General features: G+C 33.6%; 1 protein-coding gene across 1 annotated transcript; it reads right to left on the reverse strand.

The window, feature by feature from the left end:
• Window positions 1-10,819: 10,819 nt before the first annotated feature.
• On the reverse strand, window positions 10,820-15,686 carry LOC138328808 (sulfotransferase 1B1-like). The gene is made up of 5 exons (XM_069275547.1): window positions 15,300-15,686; window positions 14,360-14,695; window positions 13,957-14,060; window positions 12,837-13,023; window positions 10,820-12,748 (listed from the first exon to the last, which is right to left on the reverse strand). The coding sequence occupies exons 1-5, from the start codon at window positions 15,496-15,498 to the stop codon at window positions 12,636-12,638; spliced, it is 939 nt and encodes a 312-aa protein (XP_069131648.1). The 5' UTR covers window positions 15,499-15,686; the 3' UTR covers window positions 10,820-12,635.
• Window positions 15,687-19,360: the final 3,674 nt, after the last annotated feature.

Genomic DNA, 19,360 nt, shown 5'->3' on the forward strand with positions numbered 1-19,360 from the left:
ACGTTTCTGTAATGCCATTATTATGAGGGGAAAAGATTAAATGAGGAACATCCATGGCGTGTAAACGAAAACAAAGCATAAATGGACGTGGTTACAAACTACAGAGACACATAGATTCATACGAGGACTTGTAGGAATAAGGTAGAGATAGGGGTGTTTCACTGTTGGTACCCGTGTCTCAGGCCCAGGTATCTGACGCTTCTTTCAGTATGATACTCTGACCTCCACCAAAATATGCCACGAGGAGTGGTGTACATAAAGAAATCTGAGAGAACGCACGAGTGAAGGTCTGTAGGGACTATGGGTAGGACATGCGGTGTTGGAAAAGGTGCTGTGGGTATGGGGGTGTTACCAGGTATCAGAGTCTGTCGTATAACCAAATAGACGCCTCTTTATGCTGATGGTTAAAGTGTTGGGTCGCGTTCATAGGAATTTTATTTTCGGCAGTTGGCGCATATGTGAATGTTCGCCCGCACGGGAGAACAAGGTCGGAGTTGTTCGAAGGCTCCATTTGAATAATTCTTCAGCCATCAGAGTTTCGCTGCTATGAATATAATATGTATGATTGAAACCAGGTAATTCCCCTTGTGCTTGATGTATGAATGGTGGCTGAGCCGGGTGGATGTAGATACTGGACAAAAAGTGTATTGCTGTGTCCTCCAATTCATTCGGTTAATGTTTAAAGGACCTGATCTCTCACTTCTGGTGATACGGGGATTACGATTTTTGTAACGAGATATTGATACATGTCGTCTTCTCAGTGCTATATAACTGGATGTGGCAATATTTCTAATTATATTTTTTAAATGGCGGTTTGTTGATAATGGATGTTTCTTTCATTATGTAAAACAACATTTTTATTTATCAATAATGTTATTTGTTTTATTGATAATTAAAAATACGGATGTATTTCCTTATGAAAACTACAAGTGTATGCGGTGTTGTATCTTTTTTTTATGTTATCGTGAACATTCGTTGTAGCACCACGAATGTAGGATGGCTGAGACTTTCATGTTCTATTAATATGTTTTGTGTTTTATGTTTTCCCTTTCGCAGAAAGTTCCGTGAGTGAAAACATTTCTACACTCACGTAGTTTTCATCGATTGTTTACACTATATAGTTTATGCTTTGATGAAAAATAAAATAAATTTTGTGTGTGAGATTGGTACAAAAAATCAACACAAAATTCTCCGCGGTTGACGACAGTAATAATTTTGTCCGTAATATGATAGTCTATAATGTACGCAAAAGAATTCCTTAGGCGCGCTATAGCTGTCGAGACTCTTGACGCATCATTTTGTTGAGAAACTCGGAATGCTATAGACAGTGTTTGAAACAATTTTATTGGTTGTGTTGTTAATTTCAACTTCCATAATGTAATTGAACATCTACGATTTGCATTTGTACTGCTTCGATATTTTCACTTGAGCTCTTGAATTAGGTGCGTGAAGAAGAAATAAGATCATCCGCGTGGGCGTGATGGACTTGGGGTTGCGTTTGCGGATCTGGAGGGGCACTGTGGAGACGTCTGATGATGCGCGCGACTTTGGGTATCAATTGAGGGAGTTAAAGTGGTGATGTAGGTGATGGGTGGCAATACTCCGGTTTTACCAGACATCTTTGTGACCGCCTCAATTAATCCCTACTAAATCCTCCATGTATACATAATGGGACAAGATTCTTATTTTATTTCCGTACTTGATTGTGTACTCTTGTGTATAGATTATGAATAAAGCTCGAGCAAAATCTCAATTTTCGACGTGGAAGGATGTGAAGGTGGGCACTTTGCAAATCTTCCGGGAAATTATACACACGCACAAACTCATCCTTTCCTCCCACTCTTTGTTCCATATAACAGTGATAAAATGATTGAATATTTTTCAATTCATAAAGAACCCATCCGCTCTCATAACTTGGCCATAAAGCCAAAATCATGTAAGTAAACACTAACATTTTATGGTTGCGAGAGTTTCTTAGAAGGTCAATTGTGAGTTTGTTTGTAGTGTGTTTTATCTGTTATAAACGGTTTAGTTTTTTGTATCTTTTAATCGTTGTTTTGTTTTTTTTTTTTGTGGTTCTAGTGTAGTGTACGCCTATTTCTTGAACGTTGCGACTGTGCTAATTACTGAGGAAATGTACATAGACTCATCTGCTCCATCAAATGCAGATATTGCCCAAAAATTTTTAGTGTTCCCAAAAATGGAGTAAGTTTTCAATTACAATACAATTTTCAATATTTAGAGAATTTTTTAGTTATGTTGACGGCGATTTTGATTCTATGGACGCGCCCTTATCATCCATGTAGGGGTCCAAGAAAGTCTCTGCCTGTAGTTGCTGCTCTCCTGGTCGCTCAGGATCATGTAACAGTCTTAAGGTCAAATTTATTTATAGTTTTCTTACAAACGCCAATCAAAGGGTGGGCGTTACAAAAAAGTTACATTCAGTTTTTTATTTTTTGGTTTGGCTAAGTCGAAACTGACGTCTAAGATTTATTCAGGATTCACGGTGAAGTCTCCGTAAGATGTAATCAGTGGGTTAAAAAGGTCATGCACATTAATCATTGATGTTCGGTTTGTTTTTGTATCTAAAATAAGTGATAAAAGACGTTTATTATACAAATTAATCATAAGGTATCATGCACCATCAGTTGACAAATAAAACACAAAAGATTTTTAGTGTTTATGTTTTTGAATAATTCTGAACAAACCCCAAAAATGTCAGCTTAACCGTTTAACTAATATTGTTAAAATGTAATCAAAAACCTTAGATTTGCTTGACTATTTTTTTTTTCATTTTTTTTTTCAGCGGCAGCTATGAAAGAAAACGCTTAAAATCTTTGAGTCGGATTTTCTCCTAAAGTTTGTAAAACGTTTTTATTTTTCATACATAAAATGTCTGTATGGTGACATTCACGTTAAGACGTCGGGTGTGTTTTCCCACCATTCTCATTTCTCGTAGTAGGTATGAATAAATTGAAATATTTGTCACTTTTTAAAAAGAGTCAGAATATAATATGAAAAAGTATATAATCGTTTTTATAATCAGGAGTAGCTCAGTGTGACTGATCATCCCACTAAACTAGTTTTAGAATAATAAAAACTAAATTATTATGTGTTTGGCACACAGCGGAGTTGTTTCCCCGTTCCTGGATCGCAATCGTTTGTTCGATAACATTACTTGTTTGTCATTATATTATTTCTTTTATCATTATATCAATCGATTTCATTATTATTTGATTTGGTGACATATACATGTATATTTGATTTACATATATCACTGTTTTATTTGGTGTTATAATTATATCATTTTGATCTATCGTTGTATTATTTGATTTCATATTAATTTGATTTGATTTTATCGTTATCTTATTATCTTTTTATAATGTATGATTGTACTTTGCACTATTCATAAACATCATTAATAGATTGCATATATATGGTTATACATTTCCATTTTATTATCATACTTTTCCATGGTATGGATGTGCGTTTTTATTGTATGTACTGTTTCATTGTATGATTGTACATTTTCATTTTCATTGTATGCATGGGTTCATTATAGAGTATAATGTACCCGATCATAAGCCTCTAATAATTCTTTGCTGTTTGCAATTTAAATGGTTCTAAAAGTTCTGTAGATTGTTGGATTCAGTTTTCTAAAATTAGCCTCAAAAATGCGACCAGGATAGAATTTTGACCCCGCCACTGATTGGCTGGTTGTTACGAATTTGAAAGATAAATGAAAGATAGATGTTTCCTGGCAGGTGATTAGTCCTAGATAATAAAATTGATTTGGAAATCCAGATTTAAATTTAGGTTAAAAAATCATTTTAGATAATAAATAGGTAAAAATCATTAGAATTCCAGGATTTATAGTGCAAAATGCTACCTTGGCTCGAGTTTGAGCTGTATATTTTCCTTACGGGCCTCGAACGATTCATTATCTTGACTATTCCACAGTTTTCAGTGTTTTTCCTATACATAACTCAATACGTAATTTGCAATCAATCAGTACATTTAGTAAATTCAACATTTTTCCTTTTTGGAATGATTCATCGGGTCTGACGTTAAAGTCTTGCTCTGGACCAACCGATTGACAGATCAAGTACATATCATAAAAAAATGTACTTCAACTTACAGGTGAGAAAACTTTAATATATGGTATGTATATATATCAAAGGTAACGTTTTTCGACTGCATATAGGGTATGATTCCATGTTGCGTCATCAGTAAGTGTTAGGCCTTAACGTTTATAAGATGAAGTTCCGATAATATGACTGTTTTGAAAACTTTTGCGAGATGACTTGTGTTTCGTTTCTTCTCTACAGATGTTATTTTGGTTGGGTTTAATTTTGCTTCTCTATAATGATACTAAAATTTTGCGATTTTAACCTTTTTTGTTTATTTTCCAGAAGTATTTTGCTAAATGTTTATACTTTTCGCTTTTGTTTGCCAAAGCGTGAGATAATGCACAAATAGCGATACTTATTTTATAATGAGTATTATACTATATATATATAACATATATATGGAAACATTGTTCGTTGTATGCATGACGTTTAGACATAAAATGTAATTGATAGTTTTGATGAATAAACAGTGAACAGTTAAATAATGTTCATTGATATTAGATATAAATAGGATTCTACTTTAATCTTGCTAGCCCTGAATTCTAATACTAATATTTCACTTGCTGTGTCATAATATCAATACAAAAAATCAAAATATTAAAAAACTAAAACAAAAAACAACACAAAAAAACCAAAACAATACACTTAATGTTAGTCTACTTGAAACCAAACTGTTATCTTTTAAGCTATCAACTTTATCTGGCTGATATGTGTTAAATTTCATACATTGTGTAATAATTAAATTTCAGATGTTATCTTTCATTTTGGAGTCGATATACATGTATTTGAAAAATCTCGTTCCACTAGGAGAAGGCGTATCGATTTAATACTAGTAGCTCTAAACCACAAAAGGTATGGACCGCCAGTCTGGAAGAAATCTACGTCGAGTTATATGACATCATACTCGTAGAAGAACGTTTTTGCGATAATTTCTTTAAAGCGACAAAGTCATCTGCCAAACTAAACTATATATTATGGCCTTAGAATATTGCGGATAACGGTCACATCCAAAGTTACGAAAACTGATTATTGCAGCATTGTACTTGTAGTCGTTATTTACGCATTCTATGAACTCCAGTGAATAAGGCGCCAATACACTATAATTGAATTGATCTGGTCTTGACAGCCAATTTTTTAGCTCACAATCAGCAAAATGGGTTACTAGGCTCTGTGTGTGACATAACATCGAATTATATTGGGCTAATATATAATATTAATTACAACAAATTCTGAAGTAGAACAGTACAGTTCGATAAACTATTTTGAATCAGTTTTTGTCATATAACATTGATAAATAATGAAGTTATTTCAAAATTCAAAAGATTTCCTTAATTCAGTCGAAAATCAAAATTTACTCTATTTTTACCATATGAATGATACTAAAAATGCCAAAATTTGTAGTCAAACTTATGGGTTAACATCATCTTAGATCTGCAAAACAATGATGCCCGATCTTCCTGGTAATTTATGTGATCTAAGCTGAGTCACTGGTTTGTGCTCTGCGAGCAAACAAAAACATCATGGGAATACATTTCTGTGGTCCTGGAAATCTAAAAACAAAACTATACATTTTTGCAGATGACACCCAGTTTTTATAATAGGTCAGAAAACTCAATAAAAGAAGGGGTTGTAACTATTAGCATTTTATGAGAAAGTATAGGAGTCAGTATAAATTATGAAGAAACAGAAAGTTTGTATCTAGGACCACAGAAAACTAGTAAAAAAATCCTGGGATCACCAACACATCATTAAAACATTTGGAATTTATCACGGATATCAAATAAACAATGTGGGGATGGAGAAAATGTTAAAAAGTATAAAAATGTTTAAAAATATGAAAAAGAAGAAATTAAATCTTTATTAGAATAACGTTGATTGTAACAACATTCATATTGTTTGTAATGGTATATGAAATCGAAGTGTGCATTAAAGATGCTAATTTTTATCTATCAAAACAGGAGCAGATTAATTAGTACTTTTCTTCAGTAATAAAAATTACTTACTTTAAAACTATTACCATTATTTATAAGTTTTGAGCTTCTTTTAATATAAAGTATTTAAGTATAGGATAAACCACGAGTTGGTATAGAATAGGCCAGAGAAAACACGCCTATCGAGGGCCTAGGGTGCTTTTGCTCTGGCTTATTCTACATCAACGAGTAGTTTATCCAACTTAAAAATCCCCATCCTCTTTTGAACCCCATCAAGTATTGCAACAATTCAGCTATCCCACTGTTGGATAGTTGAATAGAACTTAAAGCTGACAATGCAAGTTTAAAAAGTTTTAAATTGAGATTAAAAAAAAAAATAAGCACACTTGTATTTCAAGAATCGTTTATGAGACAACCCCCATGCCATTTTTGTTTTTCGCTCTGTGTGTATCCGGTGCTCTCACCGACCCTTATATAAAGCGCGTGAATCGACACACGTGCGCTCAGTCTATACACGTACATGCACACCTGGCAGTTGTCCAGTGTGTATCACCTACCATTACGTAAACAAAACACTTACCTATACAGGTATATGCGGCTTGTTTGGCAACAAAATACATCACAACTTCTAAGCTCTCATTTACATGTTTGTCAAAATAAAATTTCCACACCAATGAATAGAAATCCAAATGATTAACCGTCCACATATCTCCACGTATATTATCGTAACCGATGTACTCGACTGGCCATGTGCACGTGACTACCTGTCCCGAACAAGCGACAACTACTGTACCAAGGAAACACACGTGTCGCTGTACGTGTAAAACCTAGTGCATATTGAAGTGTTTCATTAGCTCGTTTTGGATATTATTTGGGATTTAGCTGACAACACATTCATGGGGCATGTCTATACGAGACAAGTTATGTTTGAAATGACGCACGTGTGTCTAGTCCCGTGCTTTATATAGGGGGTTGGCCAGTGAAGGTAACTAAGCAGAGCAAAAATAAAAATGGCTGCCACTTCCTTGGATACGACACTGCCTTAACTGGGGAATGTCTCAGAAACAATTTTCCAAAAAAAAAAAAAAAAAATCGTTATTTTTTTTTTAAATTTCAAATGCATGCTTTTTAACTTGCATTGTCAGCTTTAATGGGTTACACAGGTAAATCATGTTTATTATATGGTTTGATGAACACATATAGGCAAGGTTTATATATAGGTACACGTGCATTCCATTTGCCATATCACAGTTACATGGTCATCGAATCAGAATGGATTTAACATGCAGTTATAATGATAATCAATCATTAGTTATACACCGATCCCAAAAAGTTTCCGTGAATTTTATTCTTGTGGAATGAAGAGTTAAACATCGAACTACCATATTTTCAGTAATATTTATAATGAGGGAATTATAAAAATTCCAAAGGAGTAAAAGTGTTCTTGGAATACAATTCATGATTAGAAACGAAACACAACTTTAAAGAAGAGTTGCAAAAAAACTCTAATATTGGTTATGATTTAATTAACACCTTTATAACCCATTTATGAAGAGGAGAGGTGTAAACACGACGGAAACTGGTTCAGGATACTTAAACCTGAAATATTCTAAATGGAAAACGAACGTGACTTCATATTGAAATCATAATATATTTTTTTTCTTTGCAAAAGTTATTTTAGAGTTTTCTTTTCTAACACACTATCTATACGTATATATACAAGTATTGTATATTTAAATTACACGATTTGTTTACCACACTAAAATGGACCTTTGTTTCATGGTCTTTTTGCAGGCATATCATGCATATCTATTACTGAATTGGAGCTGTTGGATATTTGACTATCCATATACATATGTTGTTTACAATGGATGACGTCACAGGAATTAATTGCACTATACATAATTTAAATAAGTTATTGTTCAAATGATAAATATTATGTATGCTCTGTTGGCAGTTAAGCATATTAAAATTTCAAAATTGAAATTATTTGGAATTTCATTTAGGACGGGAAACCAAATGAAGTAGACCGTAAAGTTTGCTGCACAGAAACTGTGACTAAGATTCCATTAACTATCAAGGCTGCACTTGCGGAACCTTTGTATATAAATAACCAAATATCAGAATGAACACCCATTCATAGACTCCTTTTGAAAGAGCTAAATAACTAAAATAGCAGATATATGGGATGTTAATGCAAATAGTTTTCTATAGAGCAGAGCAATCGTAAGTAAACTGTGACAGAAACATAACTGGAATTCAAAGTCTTATAATTATACTATTGTCTCTTAAGATAGGTTGTAGTTAATTTATTATCAGAAATTCACTTAAGGTTATTGTAATCTGATATCTTAGACCTATTATTGAAAACTGATGGCTTAATTTATTATTGACTTGCTTAAATTATTGTGAGTTTCTATGGGCAATTCTCTAATTTAATTGTAAAAACTCACCAATTCAGAAGTACAGAGAGGGAGTTGTTCATTGAGAAGACATAATTGGATAATTGCTGATATTGTCCATGTATTTATAATACTGTAATATCATTTTCCATTACCAATATCTTGTAAATATTCATTGTTATTGTTGAATTTGAAAATGTTTAATAATACAAAGAATCAGTAATTTATCTTTGGACTTCTAGTTTTCTTTTAAGTTAAGTCTTTTGGAAGTGATAAATAAGCATTTGACAGGGCGTACGCTTATAGAACTCGAAGATACTTCTACTAGTGGTCCAAGAGGACCTGAAGAATAATAGACTGTGGAAAGTGGTCTGTGACCACACTACTTGTCCTGGTCAGACTTGACCCACAAGGAAACAGGATTGTAAAGAGAGTGTAGAGAAGGGCAAGAGCCTGAATTACACATACACATGACCCCAGTGTCGTTACAATATCAAGAACAGGTGACTAAGGTAGACAGAACACACCTGAAGGAAAAACTTTAAATGTAATATATATAAATGAACACTTGTGAATATTGAACTCGAGCACTAAGAATATTATCAAACCGGGAAATCTTAAGCCTTCAGTCCTATAACAGATTTTAAACGATGCATAAAGACCTCCTCCTTCTAGGTGGGCGAGGGGCTGTTCCGTACTCATCTCATGACTCCCGCAATAACCTCATCCATATGGAGATTTGGGTCCTTGCCGGACGGTGCAGCATAGTCGCCGGTGTTCCGACTTTTAGTGAGGCAGAACACCGGGCTGGTTCGGATGGAGGACGTCAGTTCCCCCTGCCGAATGGGGTTCTTTCCCCGAGGAAACATTCTATCCGGGGCAGTGACCTTCTTCCTGTCAGTATTGGCGGAAGGAGTAAAATCCTCCGTCTGGGGGGAATCCTCCCCCAAGGGACATGAACTGAAGTCTATATCCCGGGTCCAGGGGAACTCTCAACTAAAGTCACCTGGGGTCCAATTGTGGTTTCCCTGGGGCAGATTTGGGGCCAAAGTTGGTCTCCAAAGGTTCTTTTTTTTTTAAATTATTTTTGTTAACGAAAGATACTTCAATGAAAATTGAGGTATTGGGTTTGCACCAAATATTTGGCATGTTATCGATTTTGTCTACACATTAAAATCATTCTAACATCCCATTTGTATAGTCTTAGCAGATACTTTTTCAAAACAATGAAATCCGAGAAAATAGCATTTCAAAGACTGAAATGTAGCCAGAGAGGATTTTCAAAAAACAAATCTTATTTGTCCTAGATGACTGTAAATTCAAAACTGACCATAGTTGTCGTAATAAAACAATAATTAGTGGTTTAATTTTGTTAACTTACATATATTCTATGAAGTTAGTGAATTTTTATTCTTTCATTTTCCCTTACAATATTAGATATGCTCTAGGGTGAAACAAATGGTTTCTTTTTAATATAAGAAATCAAATGATAACTGGAAAGAAATGTATTTTCGTTAGTAAACCAAACTCAAAAGATACAAATTAAGATTATTTTTCCCTATAAGGTAAATAAATACAATTTTAAATTCAATTTATATATATTAAAGAGCGAAACAGAATAACTTTTGATTTTCAAATAAGATGTGTCTAAACTAAAAGGAATATCAACACCTCAAAGACTACAATCTTAATTTCAACCAATCAGGGCCCTTTATTTTGTTTGCATGAGAACAAAGTATTCTAAAACTATTGCTATCGTATTCGGCATACCTCATTACCCATATGTTCCAATTTTCATTTAATATCTAGATTTCAACCAAACAGAGTCGCTTATTTTGTTACCACGGAAACCAAGCATTTTGAAAATGTTCCTTTGTTATTCAGCATACTTCATAACCCCTATCTACCAGTTTTCATTTGAATCTGACAATATCTAAATTTCAAGCAATCAGAGGCCTCCATTTTGTTATCATAGCAATAAATCTTTTTGAAAGTTATACCAGGATATTCAGGATACCTCATAACCTAATTTGTATTAATTTTCTCTTCAAACTGACATTATCTAAATATCAACCAATCAGAGGCCTCCATTTTATTACCAAGGCAACCATTATTGACTATATATTGCATATATTTCGTAAATTTCCCGAATATTAACCAGGCCATAACTTGGTCAGTACTTAGCCATTTAGTTCATCAAGCACTCAATGGAAAGATAAATTATTTCTCTTTAAGGTAAGATTTGCATCACTGTCGTATAGAGCCAGTTTATTTAAAAAAAACAACAACACGGTTTTAAGAAATAGGTCTGTTTTTCTCTACCGACGAGTTCATACCCTTGATCTTATAATATATATATGTATACTGTTGGTAAAAAAATTGTGCCAGGTCCCTGTAAGACAGAAAATGTCCTGAGAGTATTTCTAACGCAGGGCAAAATTGTGAACACCTCCTTTAATAGGATGAAATGAGATGACAAAGTGCAAAGTTGTGATAACTATTTAAAACAAAATGTTCGTTCAAAATCTGAAAAAAATATACTCAGATATAAAGAAGGCTGTTTACTTAAAATGTAGACTCTTTAACAAAGGATGACCGATTTTGACATATTTGTGAAGATAACTTTATTGAATATGAACATGAAGATTTCAGGCCCTTCGGGCCTGTTTAAATTCACAAAAGGAAATTGTAGTCTTGTTTTAAAGGGACAACTAGTAGTACTTTCGATATGCAAAGTTTAAAGAAAATTGGGCTGTGGGCAGTTTCTATGTGATTTTTAATATTAGCTTGAACACCATCTTTTCAACACGTTTTTTTCATACCTGATTGTCGCTCAATAAATTCCTTAAACAGCCTACTTTGTTGAATAATTCAAAAAAATTCGTAACATTATTTGATATGTTGTAACTGAAATATATACACTTGTATAAACTAGCATAAGTGAAACAGTTGTCTCCCTCTGTTTTTCACGTAAGAGTTGTCTCACGTGATGTTTGTTTTCTTATGTAAAACATCAAAATGCTGAACATTAACTATAAAAAATATCAACGATATGATTATTTTATTTATTTGATTTAAATAGATATGGATAAATGAGTTGTAATAAAAAGAGAGTGATGTAAAAATAAAATAACTACAAACGGTGTAAGACCTCTTCTGTGAAAGGAAAAGATGTTTACATGTCTTATTCAATAAAATGCTGCTGAATTTAAGTCTAATTGTCAAAAATATACTAATATTGCTGACAGAGACATGAGATCCCTGTCTAATAACCATTGCTTGTCGTTCACTTACAAAAATACATAGACATACCATCGCAGTATTAGTTCTTTTTTCGAAATCTCATCTGTACCTTAGATTTATTGTTTCCACGCATATTAGAATTGAGAACTCTTGATAAGGTGTCCAAGGCAATTAATGATAGTTCTGCTTTCATGACAACCGGGTTTTTCAATAAACTTAAAATGAGTTGTTTTTAACTATTCAATGATATTTGGAAAAATAAACAAACAATAATGCATACTTACTTTACTTTTGAACTGGACGTTTAGATTAGATACATGTTGTGGTAGCGCATTGTATATAAAATAATAGTTTAGGGGTGAATATAACGTCAGTGATAGTAACCCATGGGGTATCGAGGATAACTTGACCTATTGTGATTGCCTTTTATCTGGCATCGCAAGTTGTCATTCTCTTTTACTAAACACTTTACTTTTAAACTTTCTCAAAACATGTCATAATGATATATTATTATAACGATTGGTGACGAAAAAAACAATACAATCCAATGTTGTCTCAACTTTTAATAATTCACGAACTGACTTTATCGGTCATTGCAATTAATAAAATATTACAAATGGAAACTCTTTTCAGGGATAAAATGGGATCAAAATATGATAAATAATTTCATAAATTTTATAAATTTCAAGTCATTTATGATAATGGTTACATAGTTTCATTTTCGGTAACACTACATCGAGCATATTCAGCTATATTCAGTAAATACTTAAAAATTTGGAATCTGAAATAATTTTGATCACATTTACATAGACCTATGCACATTTCCTCTGGAATAACTTTGACAGATGAATGATTTGTCGTCTGTCCATTGGAAAACTTTGTGTGTGATTTCTCGTTTAAGGATTTTTGTTGGTTTAATCAAATTCCATCTATAATTTATATTTAAACTTTAGATCACTGCCTTTAAACCCTCGTTCCAACATCTGGTCGAACATTTCATTCTGTGCCACAGTGAACCAGTTCTTCCAGTCTCCTGTTGTACCTACGGGGAAAAGAAACACAAAATGGTAAAGGACGATAATCAAACTAATTTTAAATTATCGTGATTGTGGAAATACTGCTGTAATTACCTTTTCTGTAAATGAAGTTTTTCTTATTCTTTGAAAACAACGGGACATAGTCCACTCCTTTCTTGCCTGACTTTACAGCGTGTGCAAGATTCCAAAATGAACACTTTTCCGCAATTTCCTCTATGAGCTGAGGGCTTAAATCTTTATTCAAAAAGGCTGCCAGTCGTGTGATTTCTGCTACTGGATTCTACAAAAGAACGCTTCGCTTTAAGTTGCTGCAATTACTTTATATAGTAAATAACCCTGGGGGAGTAATTATGTCATAATTCAATGCAGTATTGTTTGTACATTGCAAATTGACAAAATACACTTATGCATTAAAGGGACATGAACCTAAATAAACCATGTAAATTTGAGTAAAATACATATTTATGACGTGTCAGATACCTTACTAAGTAATTGTGCAAATGTGTCAAATAAAATAATTACAATGGAAATTCCATCTTTCTGTATTTTGAACCGGCCTGGTCGAATTTTGTAACGATAGTATAGTAGTGTTGAACTTTAGTGACCTCCCACAATGCACTGCACAAATTAAATGCATGTAAACAAAATGTTGGGTCAAAAACGTGGGTGAAGTAAACACAAACGAATTCCGATAGAAAACAGTGTACGCCAAGGGTTCGTAACGTGCGCGATGGAGAAAGTAGGTAAATATAAATGGATCGCTGAAATGCAAGAGACGTGAGCAACTCCCCACTTTATATTTGCGTGATGTACTTATGTGCAATAAGTCAGGAACCTCCCTTCGCGGTGTCCTGTCATGATCGAATGAAAAGTACAAATTGTTTTATAACAAATATGGCTTAAACTTCGTTTGTCAACCATCATAAATTAGAAAATAATTAAAAAATGTGGAAAACTAATATTCCTTGTCACGTCAGCAAGGTTGTTGTGCATTATAACCTAGCTTTCGGCCAGCTTTCGTTTTGTGTTCCAAAAAATAGAATATGACGGTCTATTTTTTATCATTTTGAGGTAGGTATTCCTCACGTTTTCCTGTCGTTTTAGATAACCAATCATTGTAATAAAGTATTCAATAAACATCTGAAAACCATATCTAAGCATACAGAACAAATTATTTAAGGTTCACATAAATTTTATTTTCTAGATCTAGTACCTTTTTCAAGTCTTCGTAGAATACGCTATGTACATTTGTTACTGCTTTTGTCTTTTTCGCATCTTCCCATTCACGTTCATACTTGACGAAACCTCCATAAAAATCTGGAAACACAGTTCATGACAGTTTTGGCGTCTCCGTCTTAGGTAATTAACTTGAATATGAACTCCAATATCTGCTGATTTGCTTTAATATTTTTATCCAGACCATACATTTTTTGCTTATCTAACATTTATTTCATCACTACCAAAATCATACTCGTTAATAGAGTTTGACATTGATAAGAAAGAACATGATGAAACAATAGTAACTTAAATGATGAAAATGCAATATTTGTTCGTTGATATGACATTTATTGATGATTATTTATGTATATATGTAGATTGTATTATGGCTTACTCACTGTGCCTGTTTTCACACATATCCTGTATGTAGTCACTCCAGGTCCCTGGGAAGTCCTCCTCTGCACAGGCCGCAAATGGGTCGTTCAATGCGTGGTGGTAAAATGATACCATCACATCTTTAGGGTTTCTCGACACATGAATGATTTTATACCCATTCTCTACGTGTTTCTTTGGAAGGTGGCGAAATGCAAAGTGTGTGTTGATGAAACGTGGGGACGGAAGATCATTTAATTGGTCCACGTCCCGTTCCATCATGGCACCCCCTTTATGTCCCTTGGTATACTCTGTCCCTCCTTGTAGGATCATGGACACGATCTCGTGTACCCAGTGTGTTCCTGGGGAATGAAGACATAATATAAGCATAATTAGAATTTTTAGAATAAGGATGAAAGAAAAATGCGTACGGTCTTATCACTTTTAACATTTTTTTTCATTTTCATCATTATTTCTTTTACGACATAAACTTATTTTGGTTACAGCCGTTTCCCTTCCGACAAGAGAAGGTAAAATAACAACATATTGAGATTACCATCTATGAATACGCATTAAACACAATCTGATTGAAATACAGATCACCATTATACACTACGTTACTCTATAACGTAGTTAACATAGTGTATAATGATGATCTGTATTTTAATCAGATTGCTTTAAACACTCAACCAAATATTTTCAATTTTGAACTTTCAACTTTGAAAAACTAGATCTCATTATTTGGTATATATTTCATATAAATTCGCAGCTACACTTCAGGTATTTTATTTCTAAAATTGTGTCGCGTAGGGACACATTATAGTTCACAGTTAATTATAAATTTTGTTTGTTTGATGTATTCGTGATTTCTGAACAGATGCTATTTAAAGTTAATAAGTATACATTATTAAGTATATTGATATCGGTAATTTAATTATTCCGATCACTCCATGAAGTTCAGCTAACCTGCTTTTGCATATGTACAGAGTAGTATATCGGATTCCTTGGAGTCGAAGTTCCTCACCGCCTCCATGTATTTTTCAGTATTAGCCATTATCGACGGGAATTTCGGTAACATACATCCATCGTAGATTGGGTGTTTCTGATTCCTAATACCAGCCAAAGCCCTTTCTCTTTCCTCAGGACTCAGTTTTAATAAATCCATCAGAATATTGTAATAAAGCGTGCCAGATAAAAACAATATAACACAGGTTGTTCAAAGAATATGTAATTAGAAATAGCACAACACTGCATATAGTCATGTAACAGTTTGTGAAGCTCTCGTTGTATAAAGTAGTTTTTAGTACAATCGGGAGTTTGCCTGCAGCTATATGTATGGCATTTAACTCTTTTCCGATGTTGCTATACAGCTAATTATAACCCGAGCGAGACTCGCCCCGGTTCATGACCTTTTTCCTCTCTGCAAAATCAAATATGATAACTCAATCATTTATTTGAGAACACGTCTGGATGAAAAATTAAAAATAGGTTAACTGATTATGCACAAACTTTATTCAGTATGATCGGGATTATTAGAATGGTTATTTTGCTTTTTAAAAACAAATTTCACTGAGCCCGCCACATAAATATTAAGTGTTTCCTTTTAAAGAAAAACAGAATGGTACGACTTAAAAAGAGAATTGTCACCGTGTTTTGAGTCCTGCTACATGTATTATTTAGTCTCATGGCTATAGATTGAATTTCAAAACGGTTTGCTATGAGTGGGCAGCCGTTTTCCTTTGTATTAAAAATTGATCTGTAGACACCAAGCTCAAGATCCTAGCTAATTAACAAATATATAATATATGGCTATACAATATATAATGGACGTCACCTGATATGTATAACTCTCTAAATGGAATAATGAATGAATTATGTTAATCATATCGAAAAAGATGCGTTTGATAATGCGTTTGTCAGGTCAGTAATAAAGCCGAATGAGTTGGTCACCGATTCTGAAATAGACGACGAATAATAATAATAAAAAATAAGCGAAACATATATTTATTACCATTCCTTTAAATATAAATAGAAGTAAACCTTGGTTCACTGATAAATGCCCCCTTTAAGAATTTGTTCACCATTTTTTTCAAAAGATGTTAGAATCACGATAAACCCTCTACTAATAAGAAAGAATACTGATATATAGAATACGGAAATACTTTTACAGAATTTTACAGAATTCACCAAGAGAAAATGAAAAGGGGAACTACTAAACACATCATAGTCAGAGCCCAGAAAATTTTGAAAATATTTAAGGATTAAAGTCTCTTTCTGGTGGTTCTATCGAAGGATAAAGTTGAGTAGGGTATCGATATTTGTTTCATGGACCGCTTCGCTTCGCGGTCCATTCCAAATCCTTATTAATCCTTATATTTACAGTCTTAAATATTATTTTCACAGCTCAAAATTTATCCTGAATAGTGTTAATGGCATTTATAAGACTAAAATTGAATTATATCGTTTGGTTCCGACAGGCATTTGGAACAGCCACTCGAAGTGGCGGAAATTCCCGCCAAGTTATTAATGAACATTCAAATAAAATGAGTTCCGTCTGCTGTTCAAAGCATATATCTGGGGTTTTCCCGGTATGAAACTATAAATCGTTTTGTTTATCTGTTGTTAAAAACACCACGGTGCAAAGCACTCTGGATTTAATCTTTTACTTCGTATGATTACACACGCTTACACAATTCATAACGTGGCAGGATATTTAACGTAGTTGTGACGCGGCGTCCGATTCAAACTGCCTCTGTCAAGGAGGTGTGACAAACAGAGAATTTCTTCAATTTTGTGATCGCTTGTTCTACTTAATCAGTTCACGTTTGAAATTACTTGAATACACGGATGTTTACATAGTTCCATGTCATTTTCTCCGGATTTTGGAGATTTTCAAATGTAGTCGTTTCGAGGAACATGTATAAACACAGGTAGGCCCACTTCTGTAAACGTTTACCGCTCTCAAAATGTTAGCTTATATTTATATTGTTAATTCAAATACTTCAATAAATATAATAGATATCTATTACAAGTATTGTAAAGCTGTAATTGTAGGATTCCGTTTCATTGATATTTCGAAACACCCAAATGTACATTGTGTATGTAAGGCCTACTCTCGCCGATTCACAATAGATAACGTACAGGAATTTTCTATCCCCAGAGGCGAACAAAAATGCATTATCATGCGAGGTCGTTTTGGTTAAACTTATAAAACTCAAAGACTGATGTTGTCCTGACATATCTTATCCATTTGCGTACAACCAAAGATGTTAAAAATAAAAAAAAAGTAGCAAATAGGATGTAAATCTACATGTTGTAGCGAACAACACACACTCACCGACATACAACATGTAAACATTGCGACGTCATTGGAATGTGCAAAACTGTACATCGTACAACATTGTTAATTTATCATACACACGGAAGCATTGCTCAAAGAGGTACGGTAGTAACATAAACAATGTAGCTTTTCTACATTTGTATTTACACACGTACATGTATATGTGTTAAAACCTATTTTGATACATGTACATGTTCATCGAACGTACGTTCGGTACTGAAAACACCAAAAGTTTCTGATTTAGACCATCAAAAAATCATCCGCGCGGCTCCAAATTGCGCGTGACATACTCAATCTATCAAGAAATAAAGTTGAGTAGCTTTTGGTTGAAATCAACGGGGTTTATACTATCAATTCACCACTGACTGTAAATAAATATTTTGGATATTATTGATAAATCCATAGGCAAATTGAATGATGATAACTCTAATATTAGCTTTTTGGGCGAAATAAATAATAGTGCATTTGATGATTAATTAAATAACGAAATTCCCGAGGAGAAAATATCTTGTTCTATTTCCGGTTAAAGTAATAATAAGGCTCATGACGAAATTCCAAATGAATACTTAAAATCTACCGCAGGAATTATATTGAAAAATTTTATTATCGTATTTGATACGGGCTTCATTCCAAGTTCATGGGAAATAGAGTTATAAAACCTATATTTATACATATAAGCGTAAAGAAGAAACGAACAACTTTGAATATTATAACGTACTTAAAGGGACAATTCAGTCTAAGAGAACATTAAAATTTGTGCATATATCGAGAAAACCCCAGCTCTAATGGGAATTAGATCAGTCGGTTTTACTGTGATATGCCAGAAAAGCACATTGTGGTGAAATGCGTGTGAAATGTTCAAACTCGCTCGCTGTCCGCCATTACACATTGGGGTCAGCCATCTTGTATGCCGAACACTGTCCCCTTGCTCGTAGAGTAATGCTACTTTTGTCTAGAACTGCTCAAATCGCTCTTACAGCAGTTTGTTTACCTTATTAGGTGAATTGTCTTGCCTAAAAGATCATGTTATCATCTCCACAGTGGTTATGTAGTTCATTTTCAACTTTAGTTTAAAGTGCGTGACTTTGGCTCGGATATGTGTACAGCGTACATATTTCACCTACTTAGTCGTGTTGATCAACGACTTGTAATTGCAACGGTGTCAATTAAGATACTAAATAATGATTCCGAATTCATCTTGGGTCTCCTTTTTTCTATGAAATCATTACGCCATTAGACCAGCCAATCAGAATCGACGTTATAAACGGCAACACCATTTGTTCCTATATCCTTTGGACATCTGTAACGTATTTATGCGTAATTATTCATTTACCCCATTTCATGCACCCTTCTGGAGCCCCACTGAGACACCCTTGCAAACTAAATACTGGTTTATAGAAAAGGAAATGTTCATCCCTATAAAACATGTCAATTTCGATTTGGTCATTGCATAAGACACAAATCACATTTGCACATGCCCAAATAAGTAAAATATTGATGTCTGAAATCCGGATTTTAGTGTGTGCCCGGAAACCTGTCGTTGAATGCTTAATTATCAAGATACAAATATGCAGTTGGTCTTAAAAAATAGAAGAGATATCAAAGTAAGAGAAAATAGAGAGAAAGGGAAAGGGAAGGGGAAAATAGCATCGATTTCAAAAAAAAAAACAAAAAATCATAAACAAAA

The sequence above is a fragment of the Argopecten irradians genome, chromosome 8, assembly GCF_041381155.1.
Source record: "Argopecten irradians isolate NY chromosome 8, Ai_NY, whole genome shotgun sequence".
Lineage (NCBI taxonomy): Eukaryota > Metazoa > Mollusca > Bivalvia > Pectinida > Pectinidae > Argopecten > Argopecten irradians.